We start from the raw sequence: 24,593 nt of genomic DNA on the forward strand, positions 1-24,593 counted from the left end.
TAAGCAAAAACTCCGGTCTAGTAAAATAAGTCAGTCAGTTTGATTGTCTAAGTCCTCCCCTAGGTGAAACGGTTAGACTGTTTCTGACATGTATAAAATAGACCCCCATAGTGAGAGAGTTAGTAAAAACTCAATTCAATGTATCGTTTTTCTAAGTTTCATATTATTCATCAGCATTATGATTTCCTGCACCAGTTATGCCTTTTTCCTATATTTCCCAGTTCTTCATGTAAATAAGTCTGCTAACGCTACAGCAGAGCACACGTTTAGTGATCTGCCTCCTCACGAATATTCATACCGCCTCGCTATGCGTAATAACTCATTTATCCGCATGTTACATTACTCACACCAGACCAGCAATGCCACTAATTGTTGGGTGTGTGGTCGACTCCCCCCTTTCCAGACACCGAAGGGAGTTCTGCCACTTTTTCCTTATCCGTTCTCACATAATGGTTCGTGTGGAGCATGGTCCACGTTAACGTCATCCTCAACAGATATGTCTTTTCTTAACAGTACATGTTTCCCAGACAAGCAAGGTCTCCCCCACAGAACAGGTTTAGATCTAGAAAATGAAGTGTATAATTTAGGTAATTATTCGTCGAATTTTATGGTCCTGAATGTTCAGTCTGATACTACTCCAGACTTACCCGCTATTTCAGTACTACCAGTCAAAGGCGAATTATGTGTCCGAAATAAGGGTTCCGTACACGTAGGACATAGTGATTGTACTACTATTGTCATGTATAGTGACAGTGGGAAATCTATTTTTAAAGCTTCACGTCATTCTTATTTTATTTGTGGTCAAACCGCATATGTTCGTCTGCCCCTCGATTGGGAGGGAACCTGTTACATTGCCTTCCTACTGCCACCAGTTTTTCTAGCCCCACCTGACTACCATAGGAATTCCTTCCTAGTACATACTAGACACAAGAGAAATCTCCCGATTGTCGATTATACTGAAACTGCTGCAGAACAATTCATTGATATTGATAAAGGTGTTTTCCCTTATTTAGGTACAGTTGTAAACAGTAAGTTAATCCGTAGGTTAACAAGAACCCTTGAAGCTGTAGTAGATGAGACTGCCTCTGCTCTAGGTAACTTAACTGAGGAGCAATCTGCTATGAGGTTTGTCGTTTTACAGAATCGTCTCGTCCTTGACGTCATACTGGCCGATAGGGGCGGGGCCTGTAGAGTCATCGGATCTAGTTGCTGCATTTTCATTCCAAATAACGCGCCGTCTGTTTATTCAGCTATAACCAGACTCCATAAAATTGCCCATCTGTTACACCAGAATCCAGGCACCTGGACATGGTCCGGTTGGTTCTGGAATATAATTTCCGCATGGGGATGGAAAATATTGTCCTTTCTAAGTATTGCAGTAGCGATCATATTTAGCTGCTGCCTCTGTATACAATGTGGCCCTGCGATTTGCGGCATGTGTGCTACCTCTTGTATTCCTAGTCCCAAGCCCCGTTCTAAAACCCGTTCCAGGATAATTCGAGACGAGCAAATGATACTGTATGAAATGATAGATGGTATCATGAATATTGATGTTTCCTGATGGAAACGTAGTGACAAGGAGGGAATGTGGAAAAGTAAATTTTGTCATGTTCTGTGTCCCTACGCCTCATCCATCATATGTTATGTGTGCATGATTAAATATGCATATGCATTCCCCATGTCTGATTAATGACGCAATTATAGTTGTGTCCACCTCTAGTATGCCAGTTTCCAGGCCTCGTGAATACTACGGATATCAGGCCTATGTAAAGTAATGTTGCCACGTTTCTCAGTGTGCACGTTATTCCATTATAAAGTCCCCGTTTCTAGGCCTCAAAAGGGCCTGGACATCAGATTCAGCTCCTGTCTCCTGAAGCCTCGCTGAGGAGCGATGCAGCCCCCACCTGTATCCTCGACCTTTCACTTACTTCCTGCCTCGCAGTGCCCGGTGCAGCTTGGCTCTGCCTCTGAGTCTGCCAAGAATATGTTATGATTCCAGTTATCAGTTCAGTCCTCCTTCTCTGCATTCCTAAGCTACTGAACTGCATCAATAGTTTCCGTCATTGTCTAGCCTTCTCGTCTCCACGTTAGAGAAATACTGCATTTAATGGTCATTTAATATTCTTCATCACGCACTACATGTAGAATAATGCATGGTCCGGTCTCAGAATCAAGTTAGCCTTTCCCCTCTTGACTTCTAGTTTATATCAACATGTTCTCTAAACATCAGATACTAGATAGAGTTTAGGTACATGTCGCTCCGACCCTCCAGACTTTAGTCTCTGCTCCTAGCACAGAGTTCATAGCCCCCAGCTTCTCCTAGTGACACGTCATTGCCAGTTTGCGCGCACCACCAGGTTAGAGGTCCCGGCTCCTTAGGTAGCCCCCTCCAATGTTTCCGCCCCATTCATGACATATTCTGTTACGTCTGCACCACATGTCTATGTATACGCCCAGTTACACCTACTTTTACTCTTATCTTTCGCGACTGCTACGCGTCACGCCTTCTGCTCCACCCACTGCTACGCCTACTGCAATGTAATGCTATGTGTTTGCGTTATGTATATATGCTCTTGTATTGTTATTAAAAAGTTAGCGCGCTCATCCCAGATCCTGGCCCCCGGCAGCTGCCATCCTATTCCCGTGCAGGTTGCCCTGTTCCTGTCCTTATGCTGTATTAAACCTGCAAAAACTCCTACTACCTCGAATCTTGACTCTTATTTATTGAGCTATCTGTTATGATATATGTCTAGTCAAAAATAGGGTATTATTTATTTATTTACCACAACCCAGGGCCAACTGAGCTGCACCGTACAATGTTTTTTCTTTGTGTACTGAGTATATGTCAATTCAAATGGTGTAATACATAGAGTGAAAAATGGGAATCATGGAAACCTATGTATTTCTGAAATGGGCATAAGATATGGAGTTTAGCAGCAGTGGTTATTTGTACATCTCGAAATTTGTGGTTTTTCATACTAGCATTTGATTTAGAGGGTATTTTTCAATTTGCCTTCTTCTTTCTTACACAATTGCTTATATTTCGAGGAGGCGGAGCGGCAGCGGCGTGTTGCTTAAGCCGGTGCTTTTGATCTGAGCCGTGCCAAACCGAGCTGTTGTAGCTGGGGTGCCGTGGCCGTGTGCCGCGACCCGGAGTAGTTTCAAGCGCTTCTGCCAACCCTGTTTGTCCACCCACCTGCCCACCTGCCCACTTTCAGTCCTGTGCCGGCGTTTGTGCGCGGGAGAGGAGAAGAGCCCGGCCGTAGTGTTGGTAGCATCAGCCGGGAGCCATCAGGGGGCAAGGGGCCACGAGGCATCAGGGGCCTGGCTCCGCGAGGGGCGTGGGAACAAATAATCTAGCCCTCCCCTCGCCAGCCCCTCCAGCAGCAGCAGAAGCAGCCAGTAGCAGCAGTGGCAGTGGCAGTGAGGAACCGCAAGCCGAGTGAAACCCAGGAGCTCAGGAACGCCAGCCCAAACCAGCCTAAGCCAAGCCCAGCTCTGCCCTGCCCAGTGCAGTGGGCAGCTGGCTCCGCTGTGGAAGTGGGAGCCAGCAGCAGCAGGGAGCCGTGGGAGTGACAAAAGCAGTGTGGCTTTAGCAGCAGTACTGAGCAACACAAGTGGGAGCGACAAGAACCAGTGAGTATCTCTTCACCGGCTGTTTTCGACTCCATTGACACATTGGGTCCCAGTCCGTGTTTTGCAGCCGTCCTAGTGGAGCTGAGGAGCACAGGAGCAGGTTGCGTGCTGGTGTGAGCGCTGGGAGTGTGGAGCGCTGTGAAAACAACACCGCCGTAGCCTGTAGCATCCAGCGGTGGGGGGACGAAACCTACCATCGGGAACCTGGGAAGCAGTGGGGGTCAGGCCCGCCTAGACAGCCTGACAAGCCTGACAAGCCTGAGTAGCCTGAGAAGCGGAGACACGGTTCTGCACGGAGTGCTCCGAGCTCGAGCACCGAGAAGAGAGGCTTGACACCCTCTCTGTCCACTCCCCGCAGCTGCAGCCTGTGGTGTACTTCAACCGGTGCCTTGCAGGGGGGTTTGCAGCGCGGCTGACCCGCATTACCCGCACTACCTGCACTACCCGCATCATCCGCACTACCTTCGTATCAAGGCACCAGCAGCTACCGGGGAAAACAACTGCCTGCGCCCTCCTGAGTGTGCTGGAGCCTGTTGGAACTGTCTCGAGCTGCCTGGGGAAAAAAGCTTGTGGTAAGCGTTCCCTCAATTACATATCACCTTATCACCTGCGGGAGCCCTCTAGTACCAACCGCGTACCCCCTGCAGAGAGTATTTGCGGGGGGGTTATCTGCATCTTCGTATATCTGTACAAAAGTACGAGTGACTGTTGGGGGCTCCACCGAGCACCAAGCGCCCCCTCTGTGTCTCATCGGCAGCAGCAGTGGATGAGCCAGGGACTGGGAATGAGAACGGGCAAGCGGTGAAACGGGCAGGGCTGCAAGGTGAGCTGCAACCCCCACGAGCCGTGGAACCACTACCACTGAGACCTACTGTAATTACTGTGGCCCACCGAGTTCCACCGAGACACCAGGGACACCAGCTCTGATCAGCTTTGACCCACGGATAAGGAAGCAGGGGCTGCGAACCCTACTCTGCACCACAGTGTGAGGGGGAGGTCAGTGGCCTCGCCTAGCCACCACCTTGTCACTCCGCTTCACCGACGCCCCACTTCACAGGGGAGGCCAGCACCACCCTCTACCCCGACCCCTCACTCTCTTGGTAGGGGTGTGCGGTTACCCTTGACAGCCCGTAGGGTACCGCAGGGGGTTTAGTTAAGCCAACATGAGGTCTGGTAAGAAAAGGGTCTACCTGGAAAAGAAGCCGAAGGCTAAATCAAAACCCCAGTTAAAGGCAAACGCGGAGCACACATCAAGCACCAGCGAGACAGGAAAAACCAAAGAAGTTAGTGGGAGCTGGGCAGCGACTCAAGGAGAACCTGGAGCGTCAAGTGATCGAAACTCTCCAGTTGTGATCCCTCGACCCAACTTGCGACAACCAAAAATTACTTCAAAATTTAATTTTATGAAAGACCCGTTTTCCACTATCTTCTCGTCTAGCGGGAAAATTGTGGGCCTTCAGGATTCACTTCTTCCTCTTTCCCCGATGGACTCGCGGCTTGTTCAATCTTTGCAGCAAGCCAGTTGTACCTCATTTCACACTTCCTCGTTAGGCAGTCAACCAGAATTGAATCTAGTGACAGCAGGGGGAACGGGGCCATGGTCGAACACAAGTTCTCCAACAAGGCTATTGGTAGACCATCACCACCCCTAGCAGGAAGCTGGGGGGCAACGTCTGTTTTTCATCTTCCCTCTTCTGCCATGAACTCTTCAAGGGATCCAGCGGCCTTAAATTCATGCACAACAAGCCAGATACAGAACAGTTTCACGCATAACTCTCCCTCCAGCAGCGGTGTGGAGCTCAACCAACGGCAAGAAGCCCCGAGCAGAGATGACATAGGTCACCCAAACAACTCACCGATTGAAGATAGCAGTCATCTGCCCCAACCGGTTAGTACAAGATCCCTCTCACAGCCCCCAGAAGGAGCAGTAAAAGTTCAGCTAGATTACAGCAAGGAGGACTGTGCCAACAAACCAAATCCAGGGAGCGACAGCCTTGCCAATACAACTTATTTGGGCTCGCAAGAATGAGCCGATATAGTTGCCACATACATTCCACTCACGCACATGGATCCAGTGTCTCCAAAGGTGGAACTAACAAATAACATTCAGGCTTTCAGACAGGGACCAAGTCGGGAGGGTCCTCTCTCAAACTCATCCTCCGTGCCTAACGCCTCACTGTCTTCAACCCCCAATAAACTTACGCACACGGATCCAGCGTCACCAAAGGTGGAACCAACAACTAACACTCAGACTTTCAGACAGGGATCAAGCCTGGAGGGTCCTCTCTCAAACTCAACCTCCGCGCCTAATGCCTCATTGTCTTCAACCCCCAACAAAAGGGACCTTTATATGGGGCAACCTACAAGATTACAAGTAACAGAAGTGTCAAAAACGTGGGACATTCTGCTCAACACTATGCAACGGACCGTTGATACCCTCCACTTTCAATCAGATAAAATGGACCTACAGTTGTCTTTACTAGACACCCTGGCCATTTTTGTTGGGCAGATAGACGACAAACTCGGCCAATTAAATTCGCTAATTAGTAGGGCCCAGCAGGAGGCAAAGCTCTCCTGCAGCTGCGGTCCCATTATTGATAAACTTGCAACACTTCCGGAAATTGTATCTTGTCTATTAGAAGGGCTGCCAAAAGGGACAAATGGACGGCCTCAGTGCACCAATCCGGACGGGCCAGCCAATCGCGCTGCTCCAATAGGAGGGTCATTTGCACCAGGCATCTCCGACAAAGTTTCACCGGATCCGCCGTTGGGTTGCTAGCCACCGGCCCCGGCTCACACTGCAACTAGTTTCACTTCACCTCCAAATGCTTGTAAGCCGCCCCTAAACGCAAAAGGGTGGCGCCAGCTAAAAAGGAAAGGCCGGAACAAACAAACCTCAATAGGTATGCCAGAAGTTTACCCACTCTTTCAATCAGGAAAAAAATCTGAACAGCTGGTCAGGAGTCCTATCGCAGTAAGCTCTGTCAGAATGGATCCACCCTCCACTGCCCCCGGACTCTCCGTAAATGGAGTACTACCAAAAGCTAGTCTTACCCCTTCCACGTTGGAGGACGGCAGAGTTTTATCCGATAACAGCAACGGATTCCAACATAAGCCTGAAGAACACAGTCTCTGCAAAGTGACTGATGCAAGTCCTCCTCTTTTTCTACCTCGGATATCTGAACCGGTAACAGTTCAGCCAACCCAAAATTTGGATCCTGTACGGAACGAACCAACCACTTCAAGCAATGTAAGCTTCCGTCACCAAGAGCTGGCGGTACCTAGGCTCTCGAGCCTTCAAATTAAATTCTTATCTACCACAGCCAGCCCCCTCATGGATCTTTCTATGCCCGCTCTATCAACCATCACCTCCGGTGAAAATCCTATTGGGATCCAGCCACACCCTGATCACAGCAATTCAAATCCGCAAGCTCCGAACAACCAGCCAATTCCCCTGCAACCCTATCCAAAGGATCTTTCTTCCAGCATCCTTTTTACTCCAGAGTATCAATTAAAGGGCCCATTTGATATTCTGAATAGAAGGAACTTACTGCGGCTACTTAGCACCATACCAGCACTTAAGGACTTGTCTTTAGTGGACCTCCTGTCCATTGAATTCATAAAGACAGGCAGGTTGGATGGGAATGAGGCGACAAAAGCTATATGGACTTCCCCTGACATAGTCAACAAAATCCTCAAGGAGCAAGGTCTCCTTAAAGCATGGGGGATCGACACAATTTAACAACTAGGTCCGTGCTGAGGGGTGCACTGGGTCGTGCAACTATGGTACCACAGGCAATACCCACGCAAAATGTCTCAAGGCCTACCAGAACGTATCGCACAATTGAACACCGGCTCATCAGGATATGTAATTCACAAGGACATTTTCAATCACAAGGAAATTCTCAATGACAAGGTTATCGAACAGAGAGAGGCCCGCGTACGGAGGCACCGCACATGGACCTATGCTCTTGGAACATCAATGGGCTCTATAATAAAGCAGCAGATACTGATTTCCTACAATATGTCAAATCGTTTGACATTATCCTCCTCCAGGAAATATGGCTGGAAGAGCCTATTCATCTAGAGGGTTATACTTGTCATCATTCCCCAGCCACAAGGAAAAGCAAGTTTGGTCGTTTGTCAGGAGGCCTAGCAACCTATCTCAAAATATCAACGATTGGTTACGCTCGGGCACTCAGCACAACTTCCTTGGCCATAAACACAGTGGAGGTACCACTTAACTTCGGGGGCAAGAAGAAAGTGGTACAGCTGACTAACACCTACATCAACCCTAAAAACAAGGGAAAGGAGGGGAAAATCCTAACAGACCACTTATACAACGTTATGAACACCCGAACATCCCCAAATTTAATTTTGTCTGGAGACTTCAATCAGTGCATCTTGGGGACTTCAGCAAACAATGATATTCAGGCACAGTCTTATCATTGGGATATCCCGAACCAATTATTTAGCAGTCAGTGCAAGGCTTCAAAGGCGGCAAAGGCACTACTGGAAGACCTAGAACACATGGGCCTGAGGGTCTTAAACGGAAGATTCGTAAAGGATTCACCATCTGTGGCCTCATTCATCTCAGGCACTACTATCTCTCTAATTGATTATACATTAGTCTCCCTCACGCTATTTCATCACGTTTTGGGCTACAACTTAGGAGACAAGGGTGAAAGCGACCATCGCCCTCAAGAGGTCAGTTTAGGAGCCTTCCCAGATGATATTCTTCTAAACGCAACTGGGCTGCAGGACAGTTACACCATCAACTTTAAGCGTATTAAAACATCAGTAGCAAATACTGTGGAGGTACTTCTAGCGGCAAAAACTCAACTGACCACCTCAAACTATCCTTCCGGCAATATAGTAGCAGGCTGGGAACAATTTACGGTGGAGTTTGCGAACAATTACTCGACAACTGTACGGCATTTTCCACGACCAGCACAGGGTGCTACAAGGAAGATCTCGGGCACCCAGAAACTGGCAATGAAATCATACAAAAAAGCGATTAATAAAGCTTTAAGATTGTTAAAGTAAAGCCCGGGGGATGTAATGCTGCTAGCATGGATCAGCAAGCACCGAGCGGATATCAAAAAACTGAAATGGGCAATCAAAAGGGCTAACGACGTCGACTTCTGGGCCAAACTTCATCATGCATCCATAGGCAACAACAGCGCCCAGTTCTGGTCAATTATAAACAACCTGCTAAATCCCAAAATCAGCGGTATAACATCACACATATCGAAATCATCTTGGGAATTATTTCTTGATGAACATTTTAATTGCCAGGACAGGAAAACAAGGGGCCTCTCAACCTTCGGGGTGGCAGACAACCGCAAATTCGCTCACCAAGTGAAGACGTCATTCTAGTATCCTCTGTGGCTCAAATCAGGAAATTAATCTCCAAAGGTAGAAAAGACGGGGCAGCTGGACCAAACGGTATTCCCCCGGCCCTTTTCAAACTTGAACCTGATTACTGGGCCGACACATAGATCCCCATCTATTCATCTGTCACCAACTCTGGGTGCCTTCCTGTCTCATGGAGGGGCTCGATCATCTCACCGATCTATAAGGCTGGGGACAGACTTCTTCCAAAAAACTACCGACTGATTGCACTCCTCGACGTTGAGGCCAAATACTTTGCAGGACTCCTATTGATCCATCTGTGAGAATGGGCTGCAAACCAAAGCTTAATACCATCCACCCAAACGGGGTTCTGCAAAGACATGGGAACAACAATCAACTTGATCGCCATCTCGTTGCTCATTGAAAAGGCAAGAGCGACCAAGCAGGCTCTCCACCTCTGCTTTGTGGACTTTAAAGCGGCCTTTGACAATGTCAACCGAGAAATCCTATGGCAAAAACTGGCCTCCTGGGGGATTCACTTGCCTCTACTAAACCTTTTGATTGAGTTGCATACAAACACATGGGTCCAGGTAAAGCTTGGGAACTGGCTCGCACCTCTCTAGGCGCATTCCGACCACAAAGGGCCTAAAACAGGGGTGCGTGTTAGCTCCAACTCTTTTCAATCTTTTTACAGCAGACCTGCCACCCGCCTGCAATTCGCATGCTCCGCGGTTAGGAGGCAAAGGGCTGTCCAGCATCTCCGACGCAGACGACGTGGTCCTAGTCAGTCACACGAAAGTTGGCCTTCAAAACCTTATCAACACGCTTCACGGTTATGCCGTCGAAAACCAACTAGAAGTGAACATTAGTAAAACAAAAGTTCTTTCTATAACTAGAAGCAAAAAGTCGTACACTTGGATGCTTGGTTCGGATGCAATCTCAAACTGCTCTGAATACAAATATCTTGGGATCCAAGTCGATAAAGGTGGCCGTTACCAAAACCAATTAGAGGCCATCAAGAGGAAAGGCGCGACTCTACTTCCACTATTACGAGTAGCCAAAATCAAAATAGACTCATCAATCAGGTGTGGCAGTGAGGCTCTAAGAGGAATTGATGCTAAACTTCTGGACACAACCATCTCAAAGGCCTACAGATTTCTTTTTAATCTACCATCCTATACTTCGCAGGCCCAGATTCGGTTGGAATTCGGGCTGACGGGCCAAACGCTTGCTCGAAGAGGTTCATACATCAAGTGCTGGCACAAATTAAAGAATTCTCAAGAAAACACCCTGAACCGACAGCTCTGGCAAGACATGCTTACCACAACGCGAATGCCGGCGAAAAAATACCTAGAGGAGTCCTTGTCCATCACAGGACTGAAAGACCTTTGGGAGACCCCTGTATCACATGCGCAATTTAAGCGCACAGTTAACAAGAGTCTAAAGAGACAATCACACGTGGAGGACAAAGCTTTGCTCTCTCATAGGCGCCATGCCTGGATGACCTTGTGCACATACAGAACACCGGGGCTCCAAGCATATTTTGGTCTGGGGTATGGCTTGAAAACAAAAGAGGCCTTTTTCAAACACAGGCTGATGATTCTACCCGCCATTCCTCACCTACCACCATGGTTGAGGCAGAACTATGGGACCAAATGCCGGCTCTGCGGAACAGGAATTGAAGATTTGGAACATCTATTGTGCACTTGCCCGAGGCTGAACGAGGAAAGAGTAGCCCTGTTGAAAACAGCTTTCAACGAACTAGGAGTCCGCTCACGCAGACAAGCTGCCCTCGCTTCTTTTGATCCTGGTCTCCCGCCACTAAACGGGAAGCTAGTGAAATTCCTGAAACTAGCGGAACGGAAACAAATAACCCAGGCACTTGGCTAAGTGGAAACCCGGGACAGGACCAAGTGCCTTGAACATTTTTTCCCGCGGGGCTTTACTGTTTTTTTATCTTTACTATTCGATTAGTCATGAATTTCTGCTTTTAAGGTCTTTTAAATTTCTTATGAGATTGTTTTAATGCTCTTTTTGTAATGGTTTTTATTAACCTAAAACAATAAAGAATTACTTACTTACTTACTATATTTCGAAGACACAAATGCAGCAAAATCCAATTGGTAGTAACATATTTTCTACTGATCTATGCTCCATGACTTCCATGAATAATTATGCCTTACTTGTGTGGTAGACCTAGCGCCGGCAACAGGAAACTGCTATGGGCACAACATGCACACGTCATATTTTTCCACTGAAAAATTACCATTTCTTTCCTTTGTGGGTAGCTCGATTTTGGGCCAAGCTCAGCCAGCACCTAGAAAAACCAAGCAAAACTGAACATTTTTTAACTAGAAACCTGGGGAAATCCAGGGTGGGGTGACTTAAGTGGTAGTTGTACCCAGAATTTCTTGCAAACCTCAAACTTTGACAAAATTAGACATTTTTCACACATTTCTGTGGTGGAAAGTTCTGGAAGCTGCAGGAAGCCAGAAACTGTGGGCAGATGTATGATGACTGGCACATCCCCAGGGAGGCGCCAGTCATCCTGCGCCGCTGCTCCGCCACCCATGGTGCGCCGCATTTACAATGCGGCGCACCATGGGGCAAAAACGGCACAGATGCGTGACGCATCTGTGCCGTAAAGGTGGCGCATTGCTGGAGCTGCGTCGCAAGAGCGACGCAGCTCCAGCAAGGCTCGGGGGTGCCACATCTCCACAATGCTGCGTCAAGACCTACGCCTGCTTCAAGCAGGCGCAGGGTTTTGACGCAGCATTGTCCTGAAAGTGACTGAGTGAAATCTTATAGATTTCACTCAGCCACTTTTAGGAGGCGTTCCAGCGCAGGAACGCCCCCCCTGCGCAGGAACGCCTCCTTATGGCGCAGGGCTTTACAACGTGACGCATCTCCTAGATGCATCACGTTGTAAATAGGGCACATTGTTTGCGCCGCCGTTGCGTCAAATAAAGTGACGCACCGGCGGCGCAAGGTCTTCATAAATCTGCCCATGTGTGTTTAGGTCTAATGCCCATGACAGGAAATGACTTGAACTGCAACATGAATACATCACATGTTTCCACTTAAAACTAAATCTTTTTTTTAAATGGGTTGCTGTGGATGTTGGGTCCTAGTTCAGCTGACACGTAGGCAAACATGTTAAACTGGCACATTTCAGAAAATTAGACACCTGGGGGAATACAGGGTGGGCGAGATTTGTGGCTCTCACCATGGGGCATATGTACAAGGAGTTAACACTGCCTTAGCGGCACTTTCCAGATGGTTTTGAGGCGAGATTTTTATCGCCGTATGTATAGGCTGCTGCTAACCCCTTTTAGCGTCAGTTTTCTGGCAAAAATGACCATAATAAAGATCGCCACTTCTGTTAGCAATAATTACATCGTAAAGAAGGGGAACCAGCAGCTGTATTTAAGCAGGTCCTGCACACAAGCTCCAGGGCAAAATGGGTCTCAAAAGGGTGTGCAGTTCCTAGGAAAAGGAAGGTCTTTCTTCATAATGCCCTCACACCCCCCAGAGGATGTCATGCTTCATCATGGGGCCATACTCCTCATCAGGCCGCGACTGCAATGCCCGACGGAAAGCAATAATTACATGCAATATTTATCGTGATTTTTACAAGGGGATTCCTGAATTTCGGAGGACAAAAAAAACAGCAGCTAACTGCAGTTAGAGGTAGTTTTTTAAGACCAAAAATAGCTTGTCTTAAAAATGGATAAAACACGTGGGGCCTCTTTTCAGCAGGTGTTGGTGCTGAACAGCGCTGCAACCAATGTAGCTGCGCTGCCCTGCGACAAAAGTACAGGGTCAGACTGGGCACCATCAATAAGGTAGTGGACTTTCCTGGGCCTGACTCCTGAAAAGTGGTGCAGCGATGCGACAACACAACTTTGCAGCACTCTTCACTACCCCCTTCTTGTGACACCAGGGATGCGCTGTATTCAATGGACAGCGCTCCATGACACAAGTAATGACAGATACGTCTGGAATCCTGATATATCTGTCTGCGCTATAGTCACGCATTGCTGCAGTCGTGTCACAACCATACTGCAACTCCAGCAATGCATCGGGCAAGCCTATACCAGTGGCACTGCTTCACTCTTACGCCTGCCATCAGGCAGGCGTACAGTACTGATGCAGTGCCGTTCTTGAGGGGTGCTATATGGCTTGCTCCAGTGACTAGCTGCTTGAGTCTGGTGTTGGGGAGCTTCCCCAGCAGGGGTTGGTGCTCTGGTCACTGGGGTTGTCCAGGCGCAACTTCAGTTCACCGAGAAGGATGTTGTCGGTGGATGGGAGAGCCTGGTGTGCCATGAGGTCTACAATGGCATAGAAAAATGGGGCTCCATGGCATGGGGAGCCTGCAGATGAGGGTGCAGCACAGGATGGGCTTGGGGTTGGTCCGGGTTTGGAAGTTGAGGTGTTCCATGGTCACGGGTGGGTCATTAGAGTGCGTGGTCAGTCAGAGTGGTCCTCGCGTGTGATACAGTAGCCGTCAGTGATGGCGATGGCGATGTCCAGTCCGGAACAGATGTTGGTCCTGGCTGGCAATGTGGTGTCCAGGGTTGATGGTGAGTAGGGTGTTGGTGTCGTAGCAGTGGAGTGTCCGAGAGGAAGGGTCCTTGGTGCTGATCTTAGTCCAGGGGCAGACAGACGCAGACGGGTTTTCCTTTGGCACGGGAGAAGTCCATTACAACGCAGGCATTACATTGTATTGCCTTTACAATGCTACTCCAACAAAACAGGTTCCTTTACATCGCATTCCATTACAACGCAATATTGAAAACTGTAAGGAACTAGGAGAGTTTACCGATTAAATAAACAGCAGTGTTTTTAGTTTTTTCATGAACAGGCAGGGGTTGTGAATACTGTGCAGTTCAAGGGGGTGAGAATTCCAAGCTACGGCCACTTTGAAGGATAGAGAGCTACCTCCAATTCTTACCAGCCGAAAGCAAGGGATTAATGCTAGGCACTGTGAAGCGGAACGCAGGTGCCTTTGTGGGGTATAAAAACTAAACAGTTTCCTCAAGTAGAGGGGCCCTGATCCATAAAGGGCTGAGTGGGCCATTGTGAGAGCCTTAAATATGACTCAGTCAGTGCAGAACCCGCAAATGATGTTTTACGCTAGACCTGCCTGAAATACCCATCAGAACTCAGGCGGCAGTGTTCTGCATTACTTTAAGTTTCTTGAGCTTATAAAGTGCATTGGCAAGGCACCTAAGGATGAAAGTGCATGTGACCATCTCCTTAGCAGTCCTGGGTAGTAGAGGAAGAAACTTCCTAGGAGACTTCAATGTGCCAGAGCATTGGCCAGCCAGTTTCTTTACTTGCGTAGAGAACCTAAGATTTTCCTCAAACCAAACACCCAAGTTCTTAACTGCCTGTCCCGTAGAACTGGGGAGGGGGTATTCTGGCGGCCAGAAGGCTTCCCTGAACTGTGGCAGAAAGGATCCATAAAAGAGGATTTCAGACTAGTTCTCATTGCACTTTTCCTGGGTGGCTGCAAGCCATTTAAAGACAGCGGTTATACAGTTTTTTGCTCTCGTTGGAGAAATATCAGTGTCCTTCCAAGTGAAGAGGAGCTGGGTATCATCTGCATAAGCAAAGATTTCTGCTCCCAGCTCCTCAGCCAGATAGACCAGAGGGGTGACATACAAATTAAAAAGGAGGGGACTCAGGGTAGAACTCTGAGGTACTCCAGTAGTCACCTTTTGTGGGGTCGATGAAAAAGGAGGTAGCCACACTTGTTGCGATCTGTCTACCAAAAATGATTTAATCCAGTCCCACGCTGGACTGACAACACCGATGTTTGCGAGGCACGCTAGTAACAGTGAGTGTGGCACTGTGTCGAAGGTGGCTAAGAGATACAGTAAAATCAGAGCCGCTCTCCCACCCCCTTCCAAGCACTCTCTGATGGCTTCTGATATTTCAACAAGCGCCGTCTCCGTGCTATGGGTAGCTCTAAACCCTGACTGAGCAGAATGTAACGATCCTGAAGTCTCTACAAAATTACCTAGCTGCTTAAAGACTGCCTTTTCGCCTACCTTGGCTACAGCTGGAAGGAAGGAAATAGGACGATAGTTGGCAGGGTTGGACGGGTCAAAGGAAGGTTTTTTTAACAGAGGGAGAAGTTTGCCTGCTTCCATTTGGGTGGAACTGTGGCAGGTTGGATGGACTAATTGATGACGGAATAAACTTTTGGATTAACAGCTTCTGCCACAGTGGCCAGCAAGCGGGCCTGACAAGGGTCAGTTGGTGAGCTTGATTTCAGGGATTTCAAAATAGTCAGTGAGTCTTGGTGCACAACAGCAGAGAATTCAGACAAGGAGAAGGATGAATTAGAAGCATCATGCCTAGGACTGGCCATATTCTGCAGGATAGGCAGTTCCTGGTCAGAGTTGGAGACATCAAACTGGCTTGTATCGACTGAATTTTATCAATGAAGAAACTCGAAAGTTTCTCACACCAGATGGCCGACGGAGGTAGTGATAAATCCTCTGCCCTAGGGGTCACAAAGCTTTGCACGATGGAGAAAATGTCCTTATCATATGGGACTGAGCAATGCGCTCTGCATAATGCTGACTTTTAGCTAGGTTTATGGAAGCATAGTATCCGTTCTGGGCCTTTCTAAGTGCTATTTTAGAAAGAGGGCAATAGGCCACTCTCCAATTCTGGTCAAATTTTTGGCAATATCTTTTTTGCTCTTCAAGCTCCTTGGAAAACCAGGGTTTGGATTGAGAGATTCTAACCTGCTTTACAGAACCAGGCGGAGCTAGCTGTTCCACTGCCTGTGAAATCCAGCTTTCAAAATGTTTTACCTCTTCCTCCAAGCTGGCAGAAGAGGGAGGATGACAGTCTATCAAGATTAAGCATAAGGCAGAGGGATCAATTTTATGTATGAGCTTCCCCTGTACCTGCTTGCTTGGAGCACGGAGCGCCTGAATGGTCCATGAGAAATTGATCCGAAAATGATCGGACCATGTTACTTGGAGGGGTAAATTTACGCCTAAGGAAACATTACAACAGACCAAATCTAAAGTATGCCCTCCCTGATGCATAGGGGCATGAACCCATTGAGTAAGATGGGCGATGTTCAAAGAGTCATATAGCTCCCTAGTATCTCTCCCCTCTACATAGTCAATATGGATATTGAAATTAAAATTTGAGAATTGCAATGCTTGAGGAACAACAATTTCATCAAGTGGTTTTATAAAAGCTCCAGAGGGGCTTGGGGGTCGATAGACCACCATGCCACCCAGCATAAAATGCGGCGAGATAATAAGAGAGAAGTCAAGCGCCTCTCCTTCTCCAACTGTAAAGACCTCCCCTCGCCGGAGGGTCCAATTGGCTCTGAACACAACATTTTACGGTCAGCCCTGGAGATCTTGTACCCCCTTGGAATAGTGAATTCAATGGCAGACTTAGAGAACTCACTGAGCCATGTTTCTGTAATAAAAAATAAATCCAATTGTTCATTAGAGAGCAGATCAAAAATGTCCTGTGCATGTTTAACCACAGTGCGAGCATTGATTAATGCAGCCTGAATGATGTGCCCTCTAATAGTGTTAGAAGTTCGAGGACCCTGAAATGGAGGGTTAACCCCTTTAGTATGTAAGCAGAAATTACAGTTTTCACAGCTCAGATGCAAATAATCTTCAATAGCCCACCCGCCAGTACACTTATCAATGATATAGCGAAGAGCATGCAGCTCATTGTGGCTGTGAAAGAGACCTGGGCCAGGCACCTCCACAATCAAACAGGCAGCAAAGCTGACACTGGCCGCTCCCGGGATGGGCTTGCCTTCGGCACGCCAGTGGCTCGGCTGCGTGCGTCCGCAACGCGGCTGCGCGTCCGCACAGCGCGTCTATTAATGAGCATTCCCGAAGCAACTACAGTGCTGCCTGCTTAAGATGTCTGACTCTATTGTGTACCTCAAGCCCACCCAGAAGTGTATAAAGACTGCTACTCTAAAGTGACATGTGCGCAAAGAAAGATGTCTGCTATAAGTGAATCAGTTTTTGTTTTTCCGTTTTTCTTTTTTGGCAAAGTGCAGAATGAAAGGTAGGTCAATTTAAAAAAATGCAGCAATAGCGATTAATTTTAAGATCAGTTTTATATGTGGCAAAAATCAAGATTAAAAATGCGCTCCTACAGTACACAACACACAAATGCTAAAATGCTAAAATCTAGGGGCCTCATTTTCGAGAAGTGGTGTATCGCTGCGTGAAAGCAGTGATACGCCACTTCTCAGTGCACCCTCCTTGCGACACCAATGATGCGTCATATTTACAATATGACACATCATGTCGCAAGGAAGGACAGATACGTCCGTATAACTGACGTATCTGTCAGTGCAAAAAGTGGCGTATTGCTGGAGTTGTGTTGGAAGCCTGACGCAACTCCACAAATGTTCCTTTCATATGGGGCAAGCCCCATGTGAAAGGGCCTGCATCACCCTTACGCCTGCCATGAAGCAGGCGTATGGTTTTGACGCATTGGCGTCCTAGAAGTGGCGCAGCGAAATTTCATAGTTTTCGCTGCGCCACTGCAATGGCCCTTTCTTGCGGGGGTACGTCAACCCTGCATACATTATACCTTGCGCAGGTATAATGTAGCGCACAGGTTTATGAAGTAATGCATCTTCCTAGCGTCACTTCGTAAATATGGCGCAACATGGCGCATGTTTTACGCTACTGGTGCGTCACAAAAAGTGACGCACTGGTGGCACAAAAGTGACGGCCAGGGTTTTGCTTTCCAGAAAACAAGCGTTTTAGACACGGTACACTCTCCCAATTGAAACCGCTCCTGTGAGGTCAGTAATGGGGTATTTTATTCCTTTTACACAAATGCTAAAATACTAAAATCTAGGGGCCTCATTTTCGAGAAGTGGCGTATCGCTGCGTTTTAGGCTGGGTATGGGTTTAGTGTGTCGAAGATCAAATTTGGGGTGTATTATGGGATCAAATTTGACATTTGGGGCAATTATGAAATTTGGGGTGTGCATTTGGGTCAATTGTGAAAATTGGGGTGTGCATTTGGGTCAAATATGATTTTTAGGGTGTGTTTTGGAGGCTTCATGGTGAATTTTAGGGTCCAGGGTTTGCTTTGGGGTGCAAGGGTTTGCTTTAGGGTTGCACTCACTGAAGTTGGAATAGTAATTTTTACATCCCTGCTATCCAACCCCTTCCCTACTGTCGCAATATGCCTAGTATTAGTGTGCATTGTAATGGAATGCAATGTAATGGTATGCGTTGTAACTTCATATATACCTTTGGCACACCAGTGGTACGCCTGCTGCACATGGCCGCACAGCGGCCGCCTTTGAGAAGTGCTGCGGAGGGGACTGGAGAGTTGGGAGGTGGGAGGTGGGAAAGACCGGAAAGAACCCTGGATGGGGCATGGACACGGGGTGTGTGTGAGCGGGTGTTGTAAATATTTAAATGTGAGAAGTCTTACCTCAAGGCCGGGTCACGTGTCTCCGTTGCTCCTGCTCTCCTGAGTCTGCTTCCAGTAACAGGAAGTAGACAGTTGGGCTCCCGCCTCTAAGCCAATCACAACGCTGCAATGCAGCATTGGGATTGGTCATTGGCGCCAGGAAAAGGCGTTCGGCCAGGGGCTGGAGGGTTGGGCATGTTCTATATACAGGCTGTAATGGAGCTTGCATTGCGAACAGGACAGTGCGCATGACTGCTTTGGGTGGCCTGAGCGGGCCAAACAAACAGTCTCTCCGCACTTGAGTGGGCATGCCACTCAGCCCCTGCCCTACTCCGTGAGTGGAGTAACCCTACACACCCTCCCGCCTGCAAAGGAAACATGGCATGATTACATCAGGAAGTTATCATGTGATGATTTTTCTTCTTCTTGCACTGCTTGAAAGCAGTGGTGTGATGCTCTTCCGCCATACCGGATAAGCAGCTACTGGGGGTGTGTCATCTACAGGTGCTAAGCATGGGCGACTCGATCCACGGGCCTCCTTCACTATGCATCCCACATTCTCCTTACCTGAACATTGACACTGTGGCGCAATCTTCTGCACTATCACCAAATCTATGACACAGCCAGCAGGAGCCTCACCAAGACAGGATTTCACAAGCTTGGGTAAAGCAGTCGCCGCCAAGTCCGCTGGTGTACCTCCCGATGCAGGTGATGCAACAGGGGCCCCTTATGCGTGAAGTTACAGCACTTCTGCCACACACGTTTGGCGCAGCCTGGGCCTCACTCTCCACAGAGTCCGGCCAGTTTAGCATCATCCAGCCTGTGAGGCAGAGAGGCACCGCCCACGAATGGTAATCCCCTTTGTGCACACCGGTGAATTGGTGGATCGTAGTATGCAATGCAGACCTCCCTACGTTGGTGTGCAGGGGCACCTCTACCATTCACAGCTCCAAGGTGCTCAAGGCAGTCTTCTCACACAGGTCAGCAACGTGTCTCCATGTGACCTGCCGGACTTCCCAATCAGGTACTGGCGATGGCTTCTTCTCAATGTCTACCGGCACAGCTCATCGACTCCACAGCACCTCTGCATCCCACTCTAGGCTCCTGACGCAGGTCCTGCGAGGCATCCAAGCTCCAGGGGCAGGTCCTGCGAGGCATTCAGGCTCCAGGGGCATCCAGGCTCTCATCCTGGTCATCCTGGATATTGGGTGGCTTGAGGGGGTTGGCGATGTGTGCTGCCCTGGCCCTGGCTCCTGCATTCCATTGTTTTGTTTGCCTATTTTCTAGTGGAGGTAGACTGATAGGCTATTTTTTCCATTAGAGGCAAAAAAAACTCACGTTGGGCTGACTAACATGCATTCTTTTGCCGCTAATGGGCCTTTCGTTGGTTTACGCTAACACTGGCATTCCTATGGCCTTCAGGTTAATTTTAGCTGCAGTTTTCGCTGCCGATCCCTGAAGCTATCGCCATGTAGCAACGACTTGTACACATGTCGCTAACATGGCAATAGTTTTCAGCGGTATGCGGCGATAAGAAAACTGCTGCTAACTAACGTTAGCGATAGTTTTCGCCAGTCCTTGTACATATGGTCCCATGTGCTTTTTGCACAGAATCCCTTGCAAACCTCAAACTTTGATTTAAAAAACAAAAACATGTTCCTTACTTTTCTGTGATTGTAAGTTCTGGAATCTGCAGGGAGCCACAAATTTCTTTCCACCAAGCATTTCTCTAAGTGTACCAATGAAAACGGTCCCTCATTTGGGTGGGTAGGGCTAGTGTCCGCAACAGGAAACAGCCCAAAACGCAACATGGATATATGACATTTTTCCACTCAATAATGACAGTTTCTTTGCAAAGTGAGGAGCTGTTGATTTTGAGCTTTAGCTCAGCAGGCACCTAGGGGGTAACCTAGAAAACTTGCACATTATAAAAACTAGACAAGTAGGGTAATCCAGGGTGATATGACTTGCATGTCTTTTACCAGGATTTTTTTACCCAGAATCCCTTAAAAATCTCAAACTTTGACTAAAAACTAATTTTTCTCAAATTTCTGTGATGGAAAGTTCTAGAATTTGCATGGAGCCACAAACTTCCTTCCACCCAGCTTTTCCCAAAGTCTCCTGATAAAAATAGTACCTCATGTGTGTGGGTAGGCCTAGTGCTCGCTACAGGAAACAACCGAAAATGCAACATAGATAGATTACATTTTTCTGCTCAAAATGGACAGTTTTTCTGCAAAGCAGGTAGCTGTGGATTTCAGGTCCTAGCTCACCTAGGGAAACCTAGCAAACGTGCACATTTGTATTGCCATTGTGGACCCAAAGAACGGATACTGGGGGAATCCAGGGTGGGGTGACTTGTATGGCTCTCACAAGGTCTTTTTACCCAGAATCCCTTGTAAAACTCAAACCTTTGCTAAAGAAAAATACATTTTCTCACATTTCTGTGATAGAAAATTCTGAAATATGTGGGGAACCTCAATCCTTCTTTCAGACAGTTTCCCCCCAAGTCTCCCAGTAAACATGGTACCTCACGTGTATGGATAGGCCCAGTGCCTGCGACAGTAAACGGCCCAAAACACAAAATTGATACCTGCCATTTTTCAACTCAAAACTGACCATTTTTTTGCAAAGTGGGTAGCTGTGGATTCTGGGCCCTAGCTCAGCAATCACCTAGGGATTCCTAGCAAACTTGCACAATTTTGAAACCTAGACACCTGGGGGAGTCCATGGTGGGGTGACTTGCGTGACTCTCACCAGTTTTCTTTTTACCCAGAATCACTTGCAAACCTCCAACTTTGAATTAAAAAAACATTTTTGGCACATTTCTTTGATGGAAAGTTCTAGAATTTGGGGGGAGCCACAAATTTCCTACCACCCTGATTTGCAAGATGCCTCCCGATAAGAATGGTACCCTACTTATGTGGTTGGGCCAATAGACCATGAGTCAAAAAGGGAGATCCCTGGAGTCGAATAGTCGACTAGTAACTATTGGCCTTTCCTATTTAGGGAGAAAAGGTCACAAGATACAATAGGTGTTAAACTAACACAATATAACGATACACAGTAAATAAAGACACAATCAAAGCATATTCACGGTAAATAAACTACAAACTGCACATAATCACAAAAAACCCCTAAATTTTGATGTGGCCAACCAAATATCTATGCCACTATCTTTTACCCGATCCAATGGCCTAAATCCGTTTTGTTGTTATAAAGCTCTAGTGGAAGAATGAAGTGCCCATCTAAAGTTTTAATCGGCCCTCATTGGATTCTATTAGAAAAAACAAACAGTGCGTCGACGCGTTTCGGTGCTGTACTCTGGATTTGGTTGCACCTTCCTCAGGACTTCTTATTTTCCGGGGTTTCGGGGAGTGGATGGTTACACCATATCCTTTGGGTCGTGTGGGGGGCGTATCAGGATATGGTCAGCTGTGAATTTCAATTAGCTTCTGCGGATAATGTGGTCTTCTCTCCCCTATGATAGGAGCTCTTTGTCTTGAGTTTCCTTGTTTTGAGCTTGTTCGGCGTATATTTAAGTCTCGTGCATCTATGATAAGTATTCTCTCTCCTGCGGTAGGAGCTCCTTGTCTTGGGTTTCCTTGCTTTGAGCTTGTCAGGCGTATGTTCAAGTCTCATGCATCTGGTAAAGTTTTAAAACATTCTTAGAACGGGCATAGGATTTCTTTAGTCTTCTCCAGAACTGGATATGTTCGGATTAGCGCTACGTCTGAGCTTCTGCCTCGTTCGTCCACTCAATCGTATATTGTGTTTGTGTAACATTGTGGAATATTTATGGTTATTTTTAACCCTCCAAGGTACCTTTCCACTTGGATTTTAAATTGTGTTTTAAATTGTGTTGTAAAAAGTATATAAATTTACTCTGTTTTTTATTGTTTAATTGATTGTAATTTTAATAAATATAGACTGTAAACGATTCTATCTCAGTGTGGAAAACCTATTTCTGTGTTAGTTTAACACCTATTGTATCTTGTGACCTTTTCTCCCTAAATAGGAAAGGCCAATAGTTACTAGTCGACTATTCGACTCCAGGGATCTCCCTTTTTGACTAATTGTCTTTCTACCCTGTTCCCTGGGGGAAGTGGGGTACCCTCTCCTTTTTGAAACCAATAGACCATGATACAAAAGGTACTAAAGCGCTACATTGATAGATGAGCAATTGGGGCAGCTGTAGTATTTGGGGACTTGCTGTGGTGCCACCCACCTTTAAACCATAGACATTTTTTTAAACTATACAACAAGGTGATTCCAGGATGAGGTGCCTGTGTGGATCCCTGGGCCTCATTTATGAAAGCCTTGCGCCACCGATGCGTCACTTTTTGCCATGTTAAAAGTGACGCACCGGCGGCACAAGTCCTTCATAAATATGGCCCCATGAGGTTTTCTTACCCACAATGCCCTTGAGCTTCAAACCTTAAACTGTGCCTGAAACCATGTATTTTTCCTTGCAATTCCGTGATGGAAATGTCTGGAATCAAGACGAATCCACAAAATTGCTACCACCCAACGTTACCCCACTAGTGCTGATGAGAACGATGCACCTCTTTTGTAGCTGGGCCTAGTTGGGAGCCTTTGCATTGATCCCGGTTTGATTTATTAATGTTGCATGAATGCGCAAGGCACTGTGTTTTAAGTAGGATTTTGAATCGGTGAGAGTTCACAAACATTTCCCACCAATCTTTGCTTACAATCAAGATAGCAATGAATTGCAAAATGTGTTATGTATTTATGTAGAGATGCATTTCTTGGTTTAACAGCATTCTGACCATTATTCATGACTTCACTTGTAGTGGGTAGCAACAGTATTGGCATCTTCACAAAATGGGGTGCCTTGGCATTCATTGACTGACATTTTGTAGGAAGACTAAAGCATTCTTTGTTGGAATGGAATCACAGCATCACGATAATCCCATTCACGCAGAATAAAGTATTTTACAATTTGCTTACCGCCAGCATATTTACTGCATTTTTCATCTGCCCAAACACCGCAATCATTCCAGGGTAATATACTTCGGAAGGAAGCAAATAAATAGAAGGCGCTGTAGGCAATGATAACATTGTAATAAATTGCGATTAGAGTTGCAATAATGACCATAGTGACACCGACTCCTGAAAGAGAAAATGTAAGGGCACATTATTCACTGCAACCTAAAGAAAGGGGAAATATAATTTTCTTTGCTGCGTTTTGTTTTAAGTAAATGTTTCAGTTTAACACACTGAATGCATTGCAATGGCCGCATACAACATCAATTTATCTCCTTAAAATTTCATAGAAAATATTATGCATTCAATAATTTAATAACACGTCATTACAGATTAATTGAGTAAATAACTGACATGCCTGATCCTCTGTCAGTGCATTTTGGGATTTATTTATGAAGTCAAGTAGTTGACAAGAATGAACAAGCTCTACCATGCTGACCCTGCTTCAGCCCACAAAGCAATTCAATGTTTTCATTCAAACAGTCCATTTTGGTCTGCAACTCAGAACCTGCCCGGAAGCGGATACAACCAGAGTGGTAAATGCATTTCCTTGAATAACGACTGCACCGGTAACTCCTGTAGGGGCAGAGGATACGCACTGGGTTTCATTAAACATATTCTGGAGTTGTGTACCCAATCTGGCTCTGATAGCACCCCACTTTAATGAGCCAGTGATTTATTTATTTCAATTTATATAGCGCGTTATCACCCCAAGGTCTCTAAGCGCTTGTACAAAAAGAAACCAACTCTACAGAAAACAGGTGGCTAACTTACAACACTCCCCATGCTTCCCGAAAGAGAATATGAGCATCTGTAGTGTCAGCGAGAGACATTAGCTTTCTCCATCAGTCCAGGGTCCAGTTGGGTGCTACATTAGCCTGACTGAAGTCTTTGGACGTAAAACTTCATTAACAAAGTGTATGTTCGTGCCATAATTCCTGTTTGCAAGATTTCGGCCCCAAAAGTGACAACGAGAGCATCTTTCATCTCCGAAGTTATTTGATTGGCTGCATGGTCACTTGGTTGAAAAGAGCAATTTATGGTAGTGCATTTCCCAGGGCAAAGGTAGTATTATAACCAGTCCTTGATTACATGGTTAATGTCATGTGCAAGACTTTATACCAATTCTGACCAATAGAGAAATCTCA

At 46.8% G+C, this 24,593-nt stretch overlaps 1 protein-coding gene across 1 annotated transcript in view; it reads right to left on the reverse strand.

Moving 5' to 3' along the window:
• LOC144829412 (sodium- and chloride-dependent neutral and basic amino acid transporter B(0+)-like) overlaps positions 1-24,593 on the reverse strand; it is a 361,697-nt gene that overhangs the window by 249,482 nt on the left and 87,622 nt on the right. Inside the window, exon 4 of the mRNA XM_078688535.1 lies at positions 23,410-23,571. Coding sequence (XP_078544661.1) covers positions 23,410-23,571 — 162 coding nt within the window. The remainder of the gene's footprint in view (positions 1-23,409; positions 23,572-24,593) is intronic.

Source organism: Lissotriton helveticus, chromosome 4_1, assembly GCF_964261635.1.
Source record: "Lissotriton helveticus chromosome 4_1, aLisHel1.1, whole genome shotgun sequence".
Classification (NCBI taxonomy): Eukaryota; Metazoa; Chordata; class Amphibia; order Caudata; family Salamandridae; genus Lissotriton; species Lissotriton helveticus.